General features: G+C 37.7%; 1 protein-coding gene across 2 annotated transcripts in view; it reads left to right on the forward strand.

Annotated features, from left to right (window-relative positions):
• Nucleotides 1-15,995, forward strand: part of PCNX1 (pecanex 1) — a 105,722-nt gene extending 89,727 nt beyond the window's left edge. For both annotated transcript variants that reach the window (XM_063289839.1, XM_063289840.1), the window contains 7 exons: nt 699-849; nt 2,090-2,320; nt 4,456-4,730; nt 5,399-5,604; nt 9,706-10,145; nt 11,022-11,162; nt 11,792-15,995. In XM_063289839.1, the coding sequence (XP_063145909.1) occupies nt 699-849; nt 2,090-2,320; nt 4,456-4,730; nt 5,399-5,604; nt 9,706-10,145; nt 11,022-11,162; nt 11,792-11,932 (1,585 nt within the window). In that variant the 3' untranslated portion in view covers nt 11,933-15,995. The remainder of the gene's footprint in view (nt 1-698; nt 850-2,089; nt 2,321-4,455; nt 4,731-5,398; nt 5,605-9,705; nt 10,146-11,021; nt 11,163-11,791) is intronic.
• The last annotated feature ends 1,896 nt before the right edge of the window (nt 15,996-17,891 follow it).

Consider the following 17,891-nt stretch of genomic DNA (forward strand, 5'->3'; position numbering starts at 1 on the left):
CCCTAAAGAATTTGCTTGCATTTTTGGGTCTTTAACTTTATTACAGCCACTGACCAGCACTAAGTTAGTCTTTGAGACAAGCTCAGTTTATAAACATTTGGAAGAAGAAAAGGGAACTCAGAGAATGCTGAGAACCCAACAGTTCAATCCTGAGCTACATATATTCTCCACTGTTGCTGTATGACTTTTGTTACTATATTGTCAGTTCCTTTTAAAATGAATAAAGAAATTTAACTAACATAGTGAATGATGGTAGGGAACATCAGAAATCTTAAGAGTTCCCCTAATGGTTAAAGACTCTGAGACATATAAATAATTTGTCAGTAAATAGGCCAGGTGCCTATTCAGTAAATAACTGCAGAGTACAAGGCAATGGAAGTTCCCAGACAGAACTACTGCTGTTCTCATTACCCAAAGAAACTAAGCCACTTTTCTGCCAAGTAACTTGAGGATTATTAGTTTTCCTTTAGCATTTCAGCCACTGCTTGAATGCATAGCCAGGACAGATGAGGAACTGAAGAATGATTGTCAGTTAAAAAAAAAACTCTCCTGATTTATATTTGTTTATAATGGCAATCCTAATTTGTTTTGGCAGTCTGCACTATTTATATAGAAATGAAAGTGTTACTTTTTTCAACTAATTTTAGAATGCTGAATGCTTGCTTTAATGTTTGGGGTTTCTCTCCCAAACTAAACAGTAATCTGGAATCTTTCCTGTATGGACTCCATGCCTTGTTTAAAGGGGACTTTCGTATCTCATCAATTCGAGATGAATGGATTTTTGCGGACATGGAATTACTGAGAAAAGTGGTGGTCCCTGGAATACGCATGTCACTAAAACTGCATCAGGTATAAAGAATGCTTGCGTGTATGCGCATCAGCTGAAAGTGGCATAGATTGTTGTAATTCAAACTGTGGGCATGGGACCTGTTGCAATCCTCCCGTTGGTAAAAGTTTGATTCAAGAGCAAATGGAGCTTTTGAAAGGGGAGTCATTTTGTAGTAATGTGCAAGGAAATGTTTAGCTAAGAAAATAATAACAGAAAACAGAGTAAAAATTAGTTCAGTGTTATGCTTCAGTAAATGATGCTTGATTCACATATGTATTTGTATACATAATAGACATATATACAAAGAATGGTGCTCCAGTAGACCGATAAATAAATGGATATTGATTGGTGATACCATTCTTTGTCAGTTTATTTAGGATAATTTATCCAGGAAAATACTTCACTTCTAAGAAGTAAATTGGCTTTGAAAAATTTTCAGTCACCTGCTTGAAGGGGATTTATTTTCACAAATAGCTTTACAATTAGGGATATATAAATTGTGTGAATCTGTTTTTCTGTCCATGTTAGCAGGAGCAGCTATTCAGTCTAGAGTGTATTTTGAATGGGTATTTTAACAGATCTGTTTGTTTTTTTTAAAACAACTTCTGTTTTTCCTTACAAGGTTACCTCATATAAGAAAAAGCATAGTACATAGAGTGAACTAATTTGAGGAAATGGTTGGAATTAAATGGAGAAGGGAAGAATTCAGCATCTAGAAATTGAAGGGAAGCAGTCTATGCCTTGCAATGCCACTGAATGCAAAATTCCCTGGTATTGCTGTATCAGATTTTCCCTGGTCTCCATTGTTTGGTTATTTTCCCATTTTTTAATATCAGACTTTCAGAAGCATACATTCTTTTTCAGATGCATTTCTCACAAATAAATGCAATTTTTTACATCTTTTTGACAAGAGAAAAACTATGTTAGTTAACTGCATTTGGTATTGCCATGGTGCCAAATCTCACAAATCCACCCTTGGAGAAATTCATGGCTGAGTTTTTTTACATCTCAACTTAAAACCTAAACTGTGATCTATGAATGCTTATATGGAAGTAAATTAGTCAGTCTTTAGGGACACAGAGCACTCTTCATTGTTTAGATGTTTTGGTTAAGCTGATAACTAGATGTAATCTTGAATAATTGTTGAGATTGGCAAGATATAAACTGTGATTCTATAATTTTAGCATAGACTAGAATATAATAATTTCCCTTTTCACAGTGAATGCTCATATTGAACAGTGCTTTTACTCTTCTGTTTAGGATCATTTCACCTCTCCAGATGAATATGAGGATCCTGCTATTCTCTACGAAGCTATCACAACACATGAAAAAAACCTGGTTATAGCTCATGAGGGGGACCCTGCTTGGCGAAGTGCTGTTCTTTCCAATTCTCCCTCCTTGCTTGCCCTTCGCCACGTGATGGATGATGGCACCAATGAATACAAGATCATCATGCTGAACAAGCGCTATCTAATCTTCAGAGTCATTAAAGTAAGATACTATTAATAGGGCGGGTGAGACCACGTATTCCAGGATAAGTGTAATAAGTGGGGAGGGTGGGCATTTGTTACTTGATAGTGTGAAACAGGTGTTTTGACTTTTGATTCCTTTTTAAATGCTGTGATTTTGCTAAGCAGTTCTTTTATGTTAAATTGTTCTACGTTTTTTATGCTTTAATTAAGGAAATTTGCAGGACTTGCAGACTAGGCAAAAAGCAATTATATTTTATTTTTAATTCTGGAATCGGGAGAATTGTAGCACAGGCATCTCTCTCACTACCTTGGTACATCCTCCTTCCTACAGCATAGTGATACAGTTTTTATATATTTCTTTTACATGAGTAAATTTTAAATCAATAGCAGAATGCAAACAAATGAGAGGGAGCAATAGAAACGGGAACATCCTGATGACATATTAGCGGTTAAGAGGTTGAGCTGGGATTCACAGTACTTAATCAAGATATAGGCACTTAACAAAAGTCTTAAGAAGTATAAACAGGAAGATTTTTAAACCATGTGTATCTAGGTAAAGATCTTAATTGAATTCCACCTGAGAAACTTCAATAGTGGGGAAAAGATTAAGTAATGCTGAGGATGCATTGGAATAACAAGGGAAAAGCAGGGAAGGAAGTTCAATGGTAGAAGAACAAGAAGGTAGAAATAGGGAGGCAGACTGTCCTTTTCTAAAATCCAGGAGTGCCATAAGTAAAACAAGGGAAATGAGAAGAGGCTTTTTAAAAAAAGGTAACAATTGCAAAAAAGTAACAAAATCAATAGAGAAAAGTTACAGGAATGCAAAATTTCCACAATGGAAAATGCTGGGGTTGTTCGTTTTCTTCTGTTATTGGTATGGTTTTAATCTTTTATATCAAAAAATGTAAGCTGCTTAGAATTGTGCTTGGATTGGAACAGTGTAGAAGTTGAATAAATTAACATAACATAACATAACATAACATAACATAACATAACATAACATATGCATGGCGTTATCAGCACCTGAATATTAAGGCCGAGGTTAGTGCGAGGAATAACATTATTAGGAAATTGACAAATTACACATGGGGAGCCGGGCCACCCACATTACGAACATCAGCTCTGGCCTTGAGTGTCACTGCAGCAGAGTACGCCGCTCCAGGATGGAGTGCGTCTACACACGCGAAACAAGTTGACATCGCTGTAAATGAAGCAGTACGAATAGTGAGATGATGTCTTAAACCTACACCAATTGAGAAAATGTACCCCCTTGTTGGTGTTGCACCACCCAAGATCAGGAGAGGCATAGCAGCAGATGCTGAGAGAACAAAACAAGAGAAGGATCCCCGGCACCCTCTGTATGGGTACGAGCCTCAGACTCATCGACTAAAATCTAGGAGGAGTTTCATGGCAAGAACAAACACTCTTGAGGGCACACAAGAGCAGAACCGAACTGGAAGATGGAGGAGAGAAATCACTGACCAAGGAAGAGTCCCAGAGGAGAATATGGCTGAGGGATTTGACCTCCCCTATGTTATTTGGAGGACTCTGAATAGGTTGAGGGTTGGAGTGCCTAAGTGCAAGACTAATATGCTCAAATGGGGATTGCTGACGGATAATAACACGCTGTGTGAATGTGGAGAGATACCGAATTCAGCCCACTTGCTGACCTGCTGATTATTACCAACAGTGTGTACTGAAAATGACTTGTTTTGGGCCAATGACAAAGCCAAGAAGGTGGCGTCATATTGGCAGCTTAAGGTTTGATCTGGATACAAAAGAAGAAGAAGAATATATGCATGGATGCTTTCTGTAAAGTTAAATACAGAGGCTATAAGTTTCTGAATTAATTAATTAATTGTGGTTAATTATTAAAAGGTAAAACTTTAATCTGCAATTTTAAGAGTGTTTAAATCTTGAGGGATTTATGATTAGGATTGAAGTATATATGTCTCTGTGCGTATATCCTGTTTTCAGTGTGCATTTTAAAAAATAGTTGTAATTTCAGACCACTTTTGTATTAATAAGTTTATTTGGTAAAATCATCAGTGAATATTTTATTTCATAGGATTCATGTAGTTATAGCTACTCTGTCTGAATTATGCATTTTGCTGCACTATTTTTGGACATACCTTCCCCATTTCTGTGTTGCAGGTAAATAAGGAATGTGTGCGTGGCCTTTGGGCTGGGCAACAGCAGGAGTTGGTCTTCTTGCGCAATCGAAACCCAGAAAGAGGGAGCATCCAAAATGCAAAACAAGCTTTGAGGAACATGATTAACTCATCTTGTGATCAACCTATTGGTTACCCAATTTATGTCTCACCTCTGACTACTTCATATTCTGATAGTCATGAACAGCTGAGAGAGATTCTTGGTGGTGCCATTAGTCTGGGAAACATCAAGAACTTCATAGTATCTACATGGCACAGGTGAGTTACAGAAGTCTCCAGAGTACAATTGCTCATGTTAGTATGTTTAATTACAATGGCACATTATAAAGTTTTTTATTTTACCACTTCCCTTTTATGATGTAAACCCAGCATAAGATTCGTGTTAAAACAGGAATATTGCTTTTGTTAGAAATTTGGAAAGCCCATTCCAGTACCTTGTCAAGTTGAGTTTGTCAACAGGCACTTTATCTCAGTTGTATTGTTTACCTCCTGCAAACGTTATCTATGGATAAAGTTTGCTCTGTGCAAAACTCTGCTCCAGGCACAGAATTCTCGATATTCCCTGGTACATATTTTTTTCTGGAATATACTGTTTCTGGAAGTAAATTGGGTAGTACAATGTCTCCTTTTTTTTGTTTCTTCCATCCCTGCAGCAGCACCCAATACAGTTGAGAGAACTGGTGTTGTCTTGATTAACTTTTGGACCAGGCACACTTGCTCAGCTTTATCTATCTCAAGGAATTGTTGTGAGGTAGAACTATGTAGGGATGGAGAACTATGTGTGCCATCTTGAATTCCTGGAAGAAAAGTAGGGTCTAAATGTAAGAGAAATAAACATGAAGAGAATAGGTCAAGATACTAGTTATTTTGGAAGATTTTGTTAGAATCTTGTTGTCTGCTTGCTATTGGTTTTTTGTTATGTTCAGGCTAAGAAAAGGCTGTGGTGCTGGCTGCAACAGTGGGGGAAACATTGAAGACTCAGATGCTGGAGGTGGTGCTTCCTGCACAAGTAACAGTGCAACTGTCAATGATTCTCAGAGCAGCGTATCTCAAGGAGGAGGGAATGCAACTGTTGGGCAGGGATCTGGAGTAGGACCGCATCCTCCTGTCACATCTCATCCTGTCACCCTAGGTAAAACTGAGCAAGTGTATGGAAGAGTATACGTTCAAATACCTCACTGCCAGACTGGCAGCATTAGCCTTTCAAATGTTGTTGGTTTTAAGTTTCATCTTCCCATCAGCAGTTGCTGTTTAACAGTGTTTGGAATCCACAGGTCCCATACCACCCATCCCCTTACAGCTTTGGTGATTCAGTGGAGGGTAATAGGAAAGGTGGAGTGTATTTTTTTTCCATGAAGATCAGCACACATATAAAAGACCTAGAAATTAGCTTTTAAATTCATGAAGCTGCTTGTATTTTCTAAGTGCCTTCTCAAACCAATCCTAACATAGCAGTTTGGTAGAGATAAGATCAAGGCTGGACTCCAGCCTTGAGGCAGAACCTCTGGAAATGACTGAGACTCAGCCTGCCTGGTTATCTGGGATGAGTTTGATCCTGTTGGTCCTGATGACACAGACAAGGGTTCTTAGAACTGTTACCTCGGTCACCTATGCTTTGGACCTGTGCTCCTCCTGGTTAGCCAAGGCTTCCTGGGCGGTGACGTGGCTGGATCCTCCTGCTGGTAAATTCATCATTGAGTGAGAGAGTGGTCTTGCTGCTGCTTAAAGAGGCAGTGGTTCACCCACTCCTCAAGAAGCCATCACTGAATTCAGCCTTTTTGGATAACTTTTATTCCACCTCCAATCTTCTGTTTCTAGGGAAGGCTGTTGAGAAGGTGGTTGTGCAGCAGCTTCAGAGAGTTGTGAAGGAAACAGATTATCTTGACCCTTTTCAGCTGGGTTTCATACTGGGTGTGAGACCAAAACAACATTGATTGCACTTTTGGATGACCTCTGGTGGGAGAGGGGTGGGGGTGGTGTGTTCAAGTTGGCTGTTCTTGATCTCTTAGTGGCCTTCAATACCATTGATCATGGTATACTTCTAGACCAGCTCTGGTGAATGGGAGGTACTGTTTTGTCCAGTTCTGGTCAGTGTTGATGGGGGTGAGAGATCTAGCCCAGGACCCCTTCTTCCATCAGGGCTCACTGCTCTCCCCATTCCTATTTGTCATCTACATGAAGCCACTGGGCAAGCTCATCCAATGGCACGTGGTGATACTAATAGCATGCTGATGCAGCTTTATACCTGCATCCCAGGCAGACCAAGTGAGGCCATTGCTCATGAGGTATGTGGAGGTTCTATCTCAGTGTCTGGAGCCTGGGGCGGTCTGGATGGGGAGAACAGGCTTCAGCTCAACCCTGGCAAGACCAAGTGCCTGTGGGTCTTTTAGATCCAGTGTTTTTTCCATCTTTGGTTCTGGTTTCACTACTCCAAGCATATCCAGCATACAATTTGGGAGATTCTTGACTCACAACTTCAGTTCAAAGAACAGATGACAGCTATGGCCAGAAGGACTTTTACACAACTTGGTTTTCTGTGCCAGTTGCACACCTTCCTTGACCACTCATGCCTCAGTCACCTAAAGAGTAGATTACTGCAATGCACTGTACACAGGGTTGCCCTTTATGACTATCCAGAAGCTGTAGCTGGTTTAGAATGCAGTGATACAGGCAGATATGAGCACACTTTGGTACACCCATATTACACCTTTGCTCCACGAGTTGCACTGGCTCCCATTGTGCTTCCAGATGGAATTCAAGGTGTTGGTGCTCACCTATAAAGCTCTCAATGGAATGTAGCCAGGTTATTTGCAGGTCTGCCTTTTCCTGGTTGTTTCTACCTGTCCCACTAGGTCTGACAGGAAAGGCGTGCTCCTGTCCCTTCAATTAAAGAATGTTATGGGACCTTGGAAGCATGCCTTTTCTGTCATAGCCCCTGCCCTCTGGAACACCTTATTCCCTAAGACCAGTTTGGCTCCAACCCTGTTGGTCTTCCATAAAGGATAAAACTGGAATGTGCTCCAGGGCCTGGGGGTTGGGAGGTTAGATGGCCCTTTGAGTAGTTTCTGTTCATTGTCTTGTTGGGTCCATCCTTGGTGGCCATTGTTGGCTTTTCACTTGGCTAATGTTTTTATTGATTTAATGAATCACTAAACTATATAGAAACAGTCGTATCTATGTAGTTGTAACTGAAATTGTTCAACCCCCATTGCAAATCAGGTTGATTGTCAAAATGTACAGACTGTCAGCTGTTTGCAATGAACAAATGAAACAAAAGCAATTGTAATAGCTCAACACAACGAATGCTTCAAGTGGTGTCCCCAGAGTCAACTGAAAATGCAACTTATCATGACTTCTCCAGTCTCAAAATTATTCAACCCCCTGAATAGAATCCGTCACAACAGCACACATACAGTATGCAAAACAGGTGTTGTCTCAAGAACACCTGATGCAACTAATCAAAGGCTTCATTAGTTGCACCAGGTGTGCCTGAGCTGGGACACATGAAATACCTGAAGTGGCTAGGGGTTTGTTGAGTGTCATGTTTTACTGCATGCTAGAAATACAGTATGGCTAAGTCAAAAGAATGGTCCAAAAAGGTAAGAGAAGTCATCATCGCTGTTCACAAACAAGGAACAAGATACAAAAAGATAGCAAAGGCACTGAATGTTCCTAGAGACATCGTTGGAAGCATAGTTCACAAGTTCAAAGTTAAAGGAACAGTGGTGACACTACCTGGAAGGGGCAGAAAAAGGAAGCTGTCAATGGCTGCAACCAGATTTTTGAGAAGGCAGGTGGAGAGAAACCCTCGAGTGACTGCAAAAGACCTGCAGCAAGACTTGGTGGCAACAGGCACTGAGGTTTCAGTGAGCACAGTAAGGCGCATACTAAACGCAGAAGGTTTCCATGCCAGAACTCCAAGATGTACACCACTATTGACCCAAAAGCACAAGAAAAGTCAGCTCCAATATGTTCAAAATCATATAAATAAGCCACAGACGTTTTGGGATTCTGTTCTGTGGAGTGATGAAACAAAACTGGAACTTTTCGGCCTGATGGATCAGCAGTATGTCTGGAGGAAGAAGAATGAAGCATACGCTGAAAAGAACATTCTGCCTACAGTTAAACGTGGTGGCTCAGTGATGCTCAGTGATCCTCTGGCACTGGAAACCTGCAGCGTGTGGACAGCAAGATGGATTCAATGAAGTATCGGGAAATCCTAGGAGAAAACGTCATGTCGTCTGTAAAGAAGCTGAAACTCGGACGTCATTGGACCTTCCAACAGGACAATGATCCCAAGCATACCTCAAATTCCACTAAGGCTTGGATGCTGAAGAAGTCCTGGAAGATTCTACAGTGGCCATCACAGTCACCTGGCTTAAACCCCATAGAAAATCTCTGGTGGGATTTGAAAAAGGCGGTTGCAGCACGCAAACCCAAGAATATTACTGAATTGGAGGCCATTGCTCATGAGATATGGGCTAAGATTCCTTAGGAACACTGCCAGAAGCTGGTGTCTGGCTATGCATCTCATTTGCAGCAGGCCATAACAGCAAAAGGCTGCTCTTCTAAGTACTGATGATGCTTGCCATGAAGGGGTTGAATAATTTTGAGACTGGAGAAGTCATGATAAGTTGCATTTTCAGTTGACTTTGGGGACACCACTTGAAGCATTCGTTGTGTTGAGCTATTTCAATTGCTTTTGTTTGATTTGTTCATTGCAAACAGCTGAAAGTCTGTACATTTTGACAATCAACCTGATTTGCAATGGGGGTTGAATAATTTCAATTACAACTGTTCCTTACTCCTCCTCAAATGATAATATAAAGAAGTAAAATGTCCAGAACAAATAAGTTGCTGATTACATGGTGAAAGCTGTCATACAGAGCAATAGTAAACAGACTATATCTGCCAGTTATTAAGAGCACCAGCCATAAAAGAAGGCCTGGAGGGAAAAGAAGAATCTAAGTTTGTTATGGAAGCAGTTGGAGTCCTATATAGTTACTGGATGCCCTTTCTCCAATGTGTGTGAAATCAGTTTAATAGGCGTTGCTGCTTCTAGAAGGAAACTATTCAGAATTTAATTTGAATTTTAGTCAACGTCCAAACCAATAGCGTTTTCAATTTTCTGTTCAGTTTTAGATCATTGGAATTGTACAACAAAAGAATAAACAAAACTATATTGTATAATATAAACTTCCATTTATTCTTTGCTCGTGTATTTTATTTTTAGGCACCAGCCAGAGTGCTCATTCTGTGCAGTCAAGCCTTATCAGGCACTCCCCTGCTCGTGCTTCGGTTGCCAGCCAGTCAACTTATTGCTACAGCAGCCGCCATTCATCCCTCCGGACATCCACCACAGGCTTTGTGCCTTGCCGACGCTCTTCCACCAGCCAGCTTTCCCTTCGCAATCTTCCATCATCCATACAGTCCCGTCTGTCCATGGTGAACCAAATGGAGCCTGCTAACCAGACTGGTGTTGCCAACATGCAGCATGGCCTCCCTTCTTCAAGCAGCTCCAGTCAGAGCATCCCAGCCTGCAAACAGCATGCCCTTGTTGGCTTTCTAGGGACAGATGGAATGACAAATGTCGCTGATTCACAGGCAGGCACAAATGTGAGCCCTGTGAACCAAACACAGACCAAAAGGGATGACGTTGTTTACAGAATTCAGGTAGATAAAACAGGAATAGATCTATCTTATATCCCCTTTATTATCTAATGACTGTTTTTGTTGCTAGACAGTTATGTAGAGATAATTAAAAAATTAAAAATTTTAAATTATCTCTACATATCTGAAATGCAACACTGTGGAGTGAAAAACAAATTCTTAATGCACAGTGTCTTCAGATGTAATACACCTTAACAAGTTGGTATTCTCTAGGGCTGTGCTGTGCTTTGGATACACTTCCAAAATGGTACTTTAGAGTATACAGGAAAGAAAGTCTTCGCTAAAGATCAGAGAATGAATAAGGCAAAGTTATGCGCAGAGAATAAAGATCTTTGTATTGAAGAAAAATATGGTTTAAGTGAAGCATTAAAGCTGGTTCACCAGCTCTCTATAATGTTACAACAATGCTTTTAGGTGGAGGATATAAATTAAGTAGTTATTCGTTTCTTCTGTACTCCATGTTTCAATGTTTTTACATTGAATAGGTTTGCCTGTCTAGTGTTGACTTGAGATCCAAGCCTGATGACCCAAGTTTGGAAACTGAGAAAAGCACTAATAGGAAACATTGAATTATATCATCTTTCCTCTGTGTTTTACTCAATCTAGTCATAGGAGTGTGAAACCTGTCACCCTTTAGAGTTTGCTGAAATATATCTCCCTTCATCCCTTACTGTGCCGTCTGTGGTTTATCGGGTTTGGAATCCATTAACACTTGGAGGACCACAGACCCTTAACCATGCTTTAAATGAATGGCTGCATAATTTTTAAGGAGCGATATGCAAAACATTTCAAACTGAAAATGTTTTGAACTATTTCAAAATGGGGCATTTCAAACTCACTTCTTGCATGGCACTAATTTTTAAGCTGCTTCTTTTGCAGATAATAGATCCTAGCCAGGTTTTGGAAGGGATCAATTTATCCAAAAGAAAAGAACTGCAGTGGCCAGATGAAACGATAAGACTAAGAGCTGGAAGAAACAGCTGGAAAGACTGGAGTCCTCAGGAAGGCATGGAAGGCCATGTAAGTTTCATTCATCAACAGCCTTTGGTATTGGCATCCTCAGAGGTTATATTGAATGTATGTATGTGAATTCAAAAAATGGAGCAATAAGAAAAAGCCAATTCTACGAATTCTAAATTATAAAAAATTTAAGGGAATATACATAACACTGTCTCTGCATTATGAGTTCTGGAAACCTTAACTTTTTAAAAACAACAACAACAACAACTTAAGACCCAATCAATTCTTCATAAACTTCCTTGGAAGATAAGAGCGCAGGACGGTAAATCCATATGAGGCAAATATACATAAAGAATTGCACGATTTACCAAAGAATGACTTTCCCTGTTTGCCTGTTTCAGTTCTGAGTGCTTTTTAGAAGGTATTTTCCCATGTGAAATATAGGAATATTTCTATTGTTATTTTATTCCCAGTATTATACTAGAAAAAGATACAAAGAGGAGGTTCTTACCAATAACTTCCTAGAGTAGAACTGAAGTAGTTTGTGTGCTGGAGCAGCAATATAGATAAGCAAGACCTGGAAGCCTAACCTTGATCCCCACATAGTCTGTATGATAAAGTTATTTCAGAATGATCAAGTTCTAGTGTCACTGCCTGAATGTGTTTTCTTTGCTTGCCCCCCCTGCTAGGTGATTCACCGCTGGGTGCCTTGCAGTAGAGATCCAGGGCATAGGTCCCATATAGACAGAACCATCTTGCTCGTCCAAATTGAAGACAAGTATGTTGCAGTGATTGAAACTGGAGTCCTGGAACTTGGGGCTGAAGTGTGACCTTCTTGGACAATTAACTTCTTACCCATCTCCAGAATGTTTAGAAATGAAGTAAGGAGTCTCAGAAGGATACCCTAACCGCTCAAGTAATAGGAAGAGACTTGAAAACCAAGTTAAGGGTAGGGTGTCAGCCTCCAAAATGATTAAGGGGTCATTTTTGATATTGTTCAAATTAGCTACTGAGGAAAATACTGTGCATGAAGGGTAAACAGGATATATCTTTTGCTTTATACATTATTTTATCCATTGCAATGCTTTAAAAGAACCCCACATTTTCCAAGTTTTAAAATAGGAGCATCTCATTTTTCTAACTGTCTTGCCAAAAATGTTTTGTCTCAGTAATGTAGATTCAGTTCATTTTTTTTAAAGCAACTGAAAACTGTTTAAATGTTAAGATCAATGTGAAGCTGAATGGAATGTTTTATTAATTGCAAGCGTGACCAGATTTAAAAAATCTTACTTCTTCTAAGTGGAAAAAAGATCATTGAGAAAACTGCACTATTTTTTTTTTTATGGCAATGCACTAAAAAAATCTGAGATTGCTCAGAACATTTATTTATATATATACATATATAAATAGAATATGTATATAAATATATAAAAAGAAGAAAATAACATTATTTAAATTGCCTTTAGAATTAACCACCTCCTCCTCCATATTCATATGATGGTAGGAAGTATCATTGATTCATTCTCAGCTTAATATACTACGTTGCCCAGCAGCATATTTATTCTGTCCTATTCACAATATGTGATGGAGTACCAGTAATTATAGAAGAAAACTCCAGGGAGGTCTGCTCTTGGTGAAACAAATTGATAGTGCAAATGTGCAGTAATTTTATCTTTTTAAAATGGGCTCAATCATACAATTATGCATTTTCTTCATCTACTTTTGTTACTTTCCAATATAGAGTCAACAAAAATACGTTACTGGTCTCCTTTGGAAGAAAAAGTTTGCTTTTCTTTTTATGGAAAACTGGATGACATACATTGTTTTAAATAAGGTTGTGACTTTATCTCTGTGTTGGGACTTACTCCTTTATTAGGCAAAATAATTTTACTTTTTTAAAAATTAAAGGATAAAAATCAGAAGGCATGTTGTATCATATTACCTGTACCATTTTGCGTTTTAGCTCCCTTTAGTTTCTATTATGTTCTGTGACTTGAATTTATTTTCAGTAGTTACATATTCTGTAATAATTGTACTTGGCATATAACTGTGAAACTGATTTATGTTGCATATCATCGATTTTTACTGATTGGGATTTTTAGTGTGTGTTTTCAGGGAAACAAGTTACTCAAACAGCAACAGAGTAAGGGGACAAAGTTGCAATTTTTTTAACTTGCTGTTTCTATGACTTGCTCACAATGTTAATGGAAAGTTTTATATGTAGTGGTTGTTTCCTTTGTGTGATCTGAAACTCTGGGGATCAGTGGGAAACGGAACGATTTGCAGTTGTAGCTTTTAGAAGCAGCCATCTTTTGTTTTTGAACTATTCCAGTATTAATTATGCACGGGTGATCTTACAAGGAAGAAATTGCAGTGAAAACAAAACCGTTACATACTTAATGAATGTAGTCAAATAATGTCATAACATGGACAGTCTGATTCCATGAAAAACAGCCTTTGTGGCTTGCTAAGTACTGTAGCAGTGAGATGAAAATGCTATTCTTACTGCATTATGATCTTGACCAGGTCACACACTTTGCAAAGCTGCTCATCGCTGCAGATAATTGTTGCTAGCATCTGAAACCACAAACCAAGAAATGGGCGGGAAAAAGCAGCATGAATAATAAAATGTAGAAAAAAGCTTCAGAAAGTTTTTGCTCTTCTGGTAAAATGTACATCACCTGCTAATATCTAAATGCCTCCAGTTTAATCCCTGATGCTATTGTATTGTCATAATTTTATAAACAGGAGAAAAGTCATTTTCTGAGTTTTGGTCAACTATCTTTCTTCACATTTTAATTGACAATTCAGTATTCAGTTATCTTGACTTTCCCAAAAATAGAAAGAAAATGCAATTTACCTTTCAAAAAGATAATCAATAATTTTAAATATATTAAATTTATTGATAAAGAGGGTGCTCTTAAGTTACCTTGAATGAGGCAATGAACACTGTAATATGGAAAGTTAGATTTTTCTGATAAGATTTTTCTTTCCTATTTTTAATCATTAATAGGAACAAAAAATGGCACTCTGTGACATGACATAGGATACTACGCACTACTGATTGTATTTGAAACTAAAAAGGGATATTAAAAGAAATGATAAATTCAAGGCTTTTGAAATGATTATATGTAGATTCATTTAGAATGTGATAAATTTAGTTTAAATAATTGAAAACAAATTACTTGATTAACGTAATTTCAATCACACCTTTGTTAGGTATAGATCTCATCTAATTAGCATTCTTGAGAATATATATATGTATCCAGTTTTATTTTCAGGTTTTGAAAATGCTCATCTCCCAAGAATTTGGTGGATTGTTCCTTTATGTATGATTAACTGTTTAGAATTTATGAAACTTTTCTCTTTGCTTATTGCAGTATATGAGCTTGGAAGCCAAATTTTTTTTGCAGCTTTTCATATGTGGACTTGGTGGCTTTCTCCATCAATTTCTCCAACCAGTTATAACAAGCATTCTGAAAACTTTACAATTTTTTTTGTGTTTGATATTAAGTCTTGTACAAAACTAGTAATCTACTGAATTAATTTCCAGACTAAGCTTGGATAATATTTATGTAGAAAGAGTTTGTGAAAGTCAATTTGCCTACTATCAATGTTTATAAATATATGCATAATAAGCTGATAATCTAACTAGGCACTAATTTAATGTAAAAACACAGAAGTATACTTAGCTTCCCAGTTAATGTTTTGGGAAATTAAAGGAGAAATTTCCTTTACCTCTTAAAATGCTTTAATATTCATAAAGAACACAAACCTGCTCTTGCTAAATTTCAAGATAGTGTTCTGTAGATGTTCTTGTAACCTAGGAATAGATAATGAGGGAAGGAAAATGTTTTTGGAAAATTACATCTTTTAGAAGGTTTTTTTAATTATTATTATTGTTAGCTTTTCTACCCAGGCTTGCTGTTGGGGAACTAATGGTTGCAATGTTGCGTGAAAATATTAAATAGATGGTACAGAATGTTATGGAAGAGGCCTTTGAAAATTTGGATTGGGGGCCAAATTTTACCCAAGCTGGCAGTGAAATGCCTTAACAGATGAGATAATGCAATGATGCCAATCCTTTAGTTCTACACATTTGTAAGTGATAATAGCTCTACCAATGGAGTAGTGCACTTGACAGAGCTTTTCAAAGCATACCTAAATATTTCATATTACCTGTAGGTTCAGCCACCATGGTTTTATATACCTAATTTTATTAAGAGAGATTTTTCTTACCTATCATATAGGTTCTACTTGTCTGGTCTTACTTGGTGATTGGTAACCTAATGCCATTAGCCCTTTGATACTAGACAGTGTAAGCAGTATTTAATATGTGCCTTAGTAAAATGATGATGAGTACATAAGACCTTGGTGGGAACTACTGCCCATTATCTAGTTTTCACCCAGATTTTTTAAAAGGCTTTTTAAAAAGATGGCTGCTCCAAAAGGCTTCATAGATTTGTATGCACCATTCATTAGAACACATTTTTGAAAATACGATTTAGACATTTCTACTAACTTTACACATGAACCAAGTGGATGACGAAAGTCACAGAGATTGAGAGTTAAACCTGCTAGCATCTTTATGAAACTCAGCCAATGAACTGCTTATTATTACATTAAATGGAGGGAGGGAGAAAATATAATGAGTTGGGAAATGGACTAAGTGCTTTGCATTTACCAGCATATGGAGAACTTGCCAGGGATAGGGTTATGTGTACTTTGTATGTGTCCGTGAGAGTCTGAGCGCGTGGGGGGGGTGTTGTTTGAAACAGCCTGTAAATATTGTCACTGTTTAAAACTGGGAAAAGTTGAGGGGATTTGTTTGCAACATATTGCTTTGAAAAGGACAGTATTGACAGTGAAGAAACAATGAAATTTTAAAAAATCCTCCTGTTGTCCCTTGTTTTATTTTCACATTTAGTGTTTCACATCAAAGAATTTTGAACAACCACATATAGATGTTTCATGACTCTTTTTCCCTTGAAGAATAATGGTGAAAAATGTTCTGGTTAATATACCTTCTATTCTGTTTTTTGAACAGAAATGACTTCATGTATGCTTCCATTGCCGAACTCCAAAGCTGTCATTTATTTAAAGGTTTTGCTTCAATATTTTGCATTTTTACCAGCTGTGCATTTTATTATACCAATGTTATACTTTAGCTTCTGCTATTATCATCATTCTCCTAATTTATCATTCCATGATAAATTTCAGCAGGGCACATCCCCTTCTTTCTACACTCCCACATCTGAGGTTGGGTTTATATAAGATTACAGTAATATTCAGTAACACTTAACACATTTATATGCTGAGTAAGATCACTTGACCAATAGCATTTACTTTATAAGTAGAAACTCTCTGATAGTGACCTTTTCTAGCAGCAGCTCTTGGGATCCTCAGCTTGCAACATTTTGATTTATTACTGAAACTCTGAGGAGTAGGTGGATTTGAGAAACTTGTCTGAAGAAATAAAGTGGAGGAAACCCTAATTCTGTATGAGAAACATGACTTAGAATATAGGAAGATTCAAAGTCAAGCATTCAAAACCTGGAGAGAGATGACTTAGTTTGCTTTTTATCATTCTTTTTTTTCCTGTCTATAAACGTATTTGCAAATTTATAAAAAAAAATAAAACCAGACAAACCAAGGAATAATTATTGCTTATGGCCATGTAGTGAATGATTAAATTAAGATTTGATCCAGAGACTTCCCAGTTTCTCATTCTTACCTACTAGATCATTCTTCCTCCACAGATGGTCTCCAGAGATTTTGATTACAACTCTGAAGATGATTTAAGGAGCTGGTGCTGGCAAGTGAAATTTCAGGAAGCAATGTTAGATATAAGAAAGGCAAGGAAGTACATTTTAGAAATTGTTGTATAGTCAAAACAATGAAAGAGGTGTATAATTCTGGAATAGAAATGAGCTAAAGGAAGATGAGAGAGAGAAGTTTCTGCTAGATGAAGATGAGGGATGAAGACCAGTATTTTAATAGAGGAACTGATGTGATTTGGCAGTACAATACACTTTGGAGTACAAGAGGGAAGAATTACAACATGTAAGAAGTAAAAAGGGAAGATACACTTATCAGGATAGAATGGGAAATGGTAGGAGTGAAGACATCAGTGTCAAGAAGGCATATACACAAAGGGTATGTGGAATGTTATGAATGATACATTTATGTAAATTGGGACGAAAATTAGCCAAGGCATGTACATCATTTGCCATAAGAAATATCAAAACTATCATTTCACATCCACATGCTTTTGTTTTATCTATCAGCCAGAATAGGTCATTTTATATTGATGAAGCTGTATCCTGCAAATTGAACAAGAATTGGAAGGCACAGCAGTTCTTGGGAATATTTTGAGAACTTTTACTATCACATTCTGATGGGAAAAAGTACCTTTTGGGGAAGATAATTTGGTTAAATCTAAAGGTTCATAAAAACAAGATGAGCATATCCAAAAGTACTGTACTGGGCCATGTTAAAAATAAAAATTACTGATGTGATTGGTTAAAGGCTTGTTTAATGGTGATTTTTACTAGGACTGACCATTTATTTTGATTCATCTAGTCTATAGATTTATATCAAGCCTTTCTTCTAGGAGTTCACCACAGTATACAGACCACTCCTCTAACTTTTCCCATTGCAATAATTCTTATCAGGTAGATGGGGCTAAATAGTCTAAAGTGCCCAGTGAGCTTCCATTGCTAAGGTAGGTCTTGAACATGGATTTCCATAATCCCAATCTAGTATCTTAAAAAGTATTTCACGTAGGCA

Source organism: Candoia aspera, chromosome 1 (assembly GCF_035149785.1).
Source record: "Candoia aspera isolate rCanAsp1 chromosome 1, rCanAsp1.hap2, whole genome shotgun sequence".
Lineage (NCBI taxonomy): Eukaryota > Metazoa > Chordata > Lepidosauria > Squamata > Boidae > Candoia > Candoia aspera.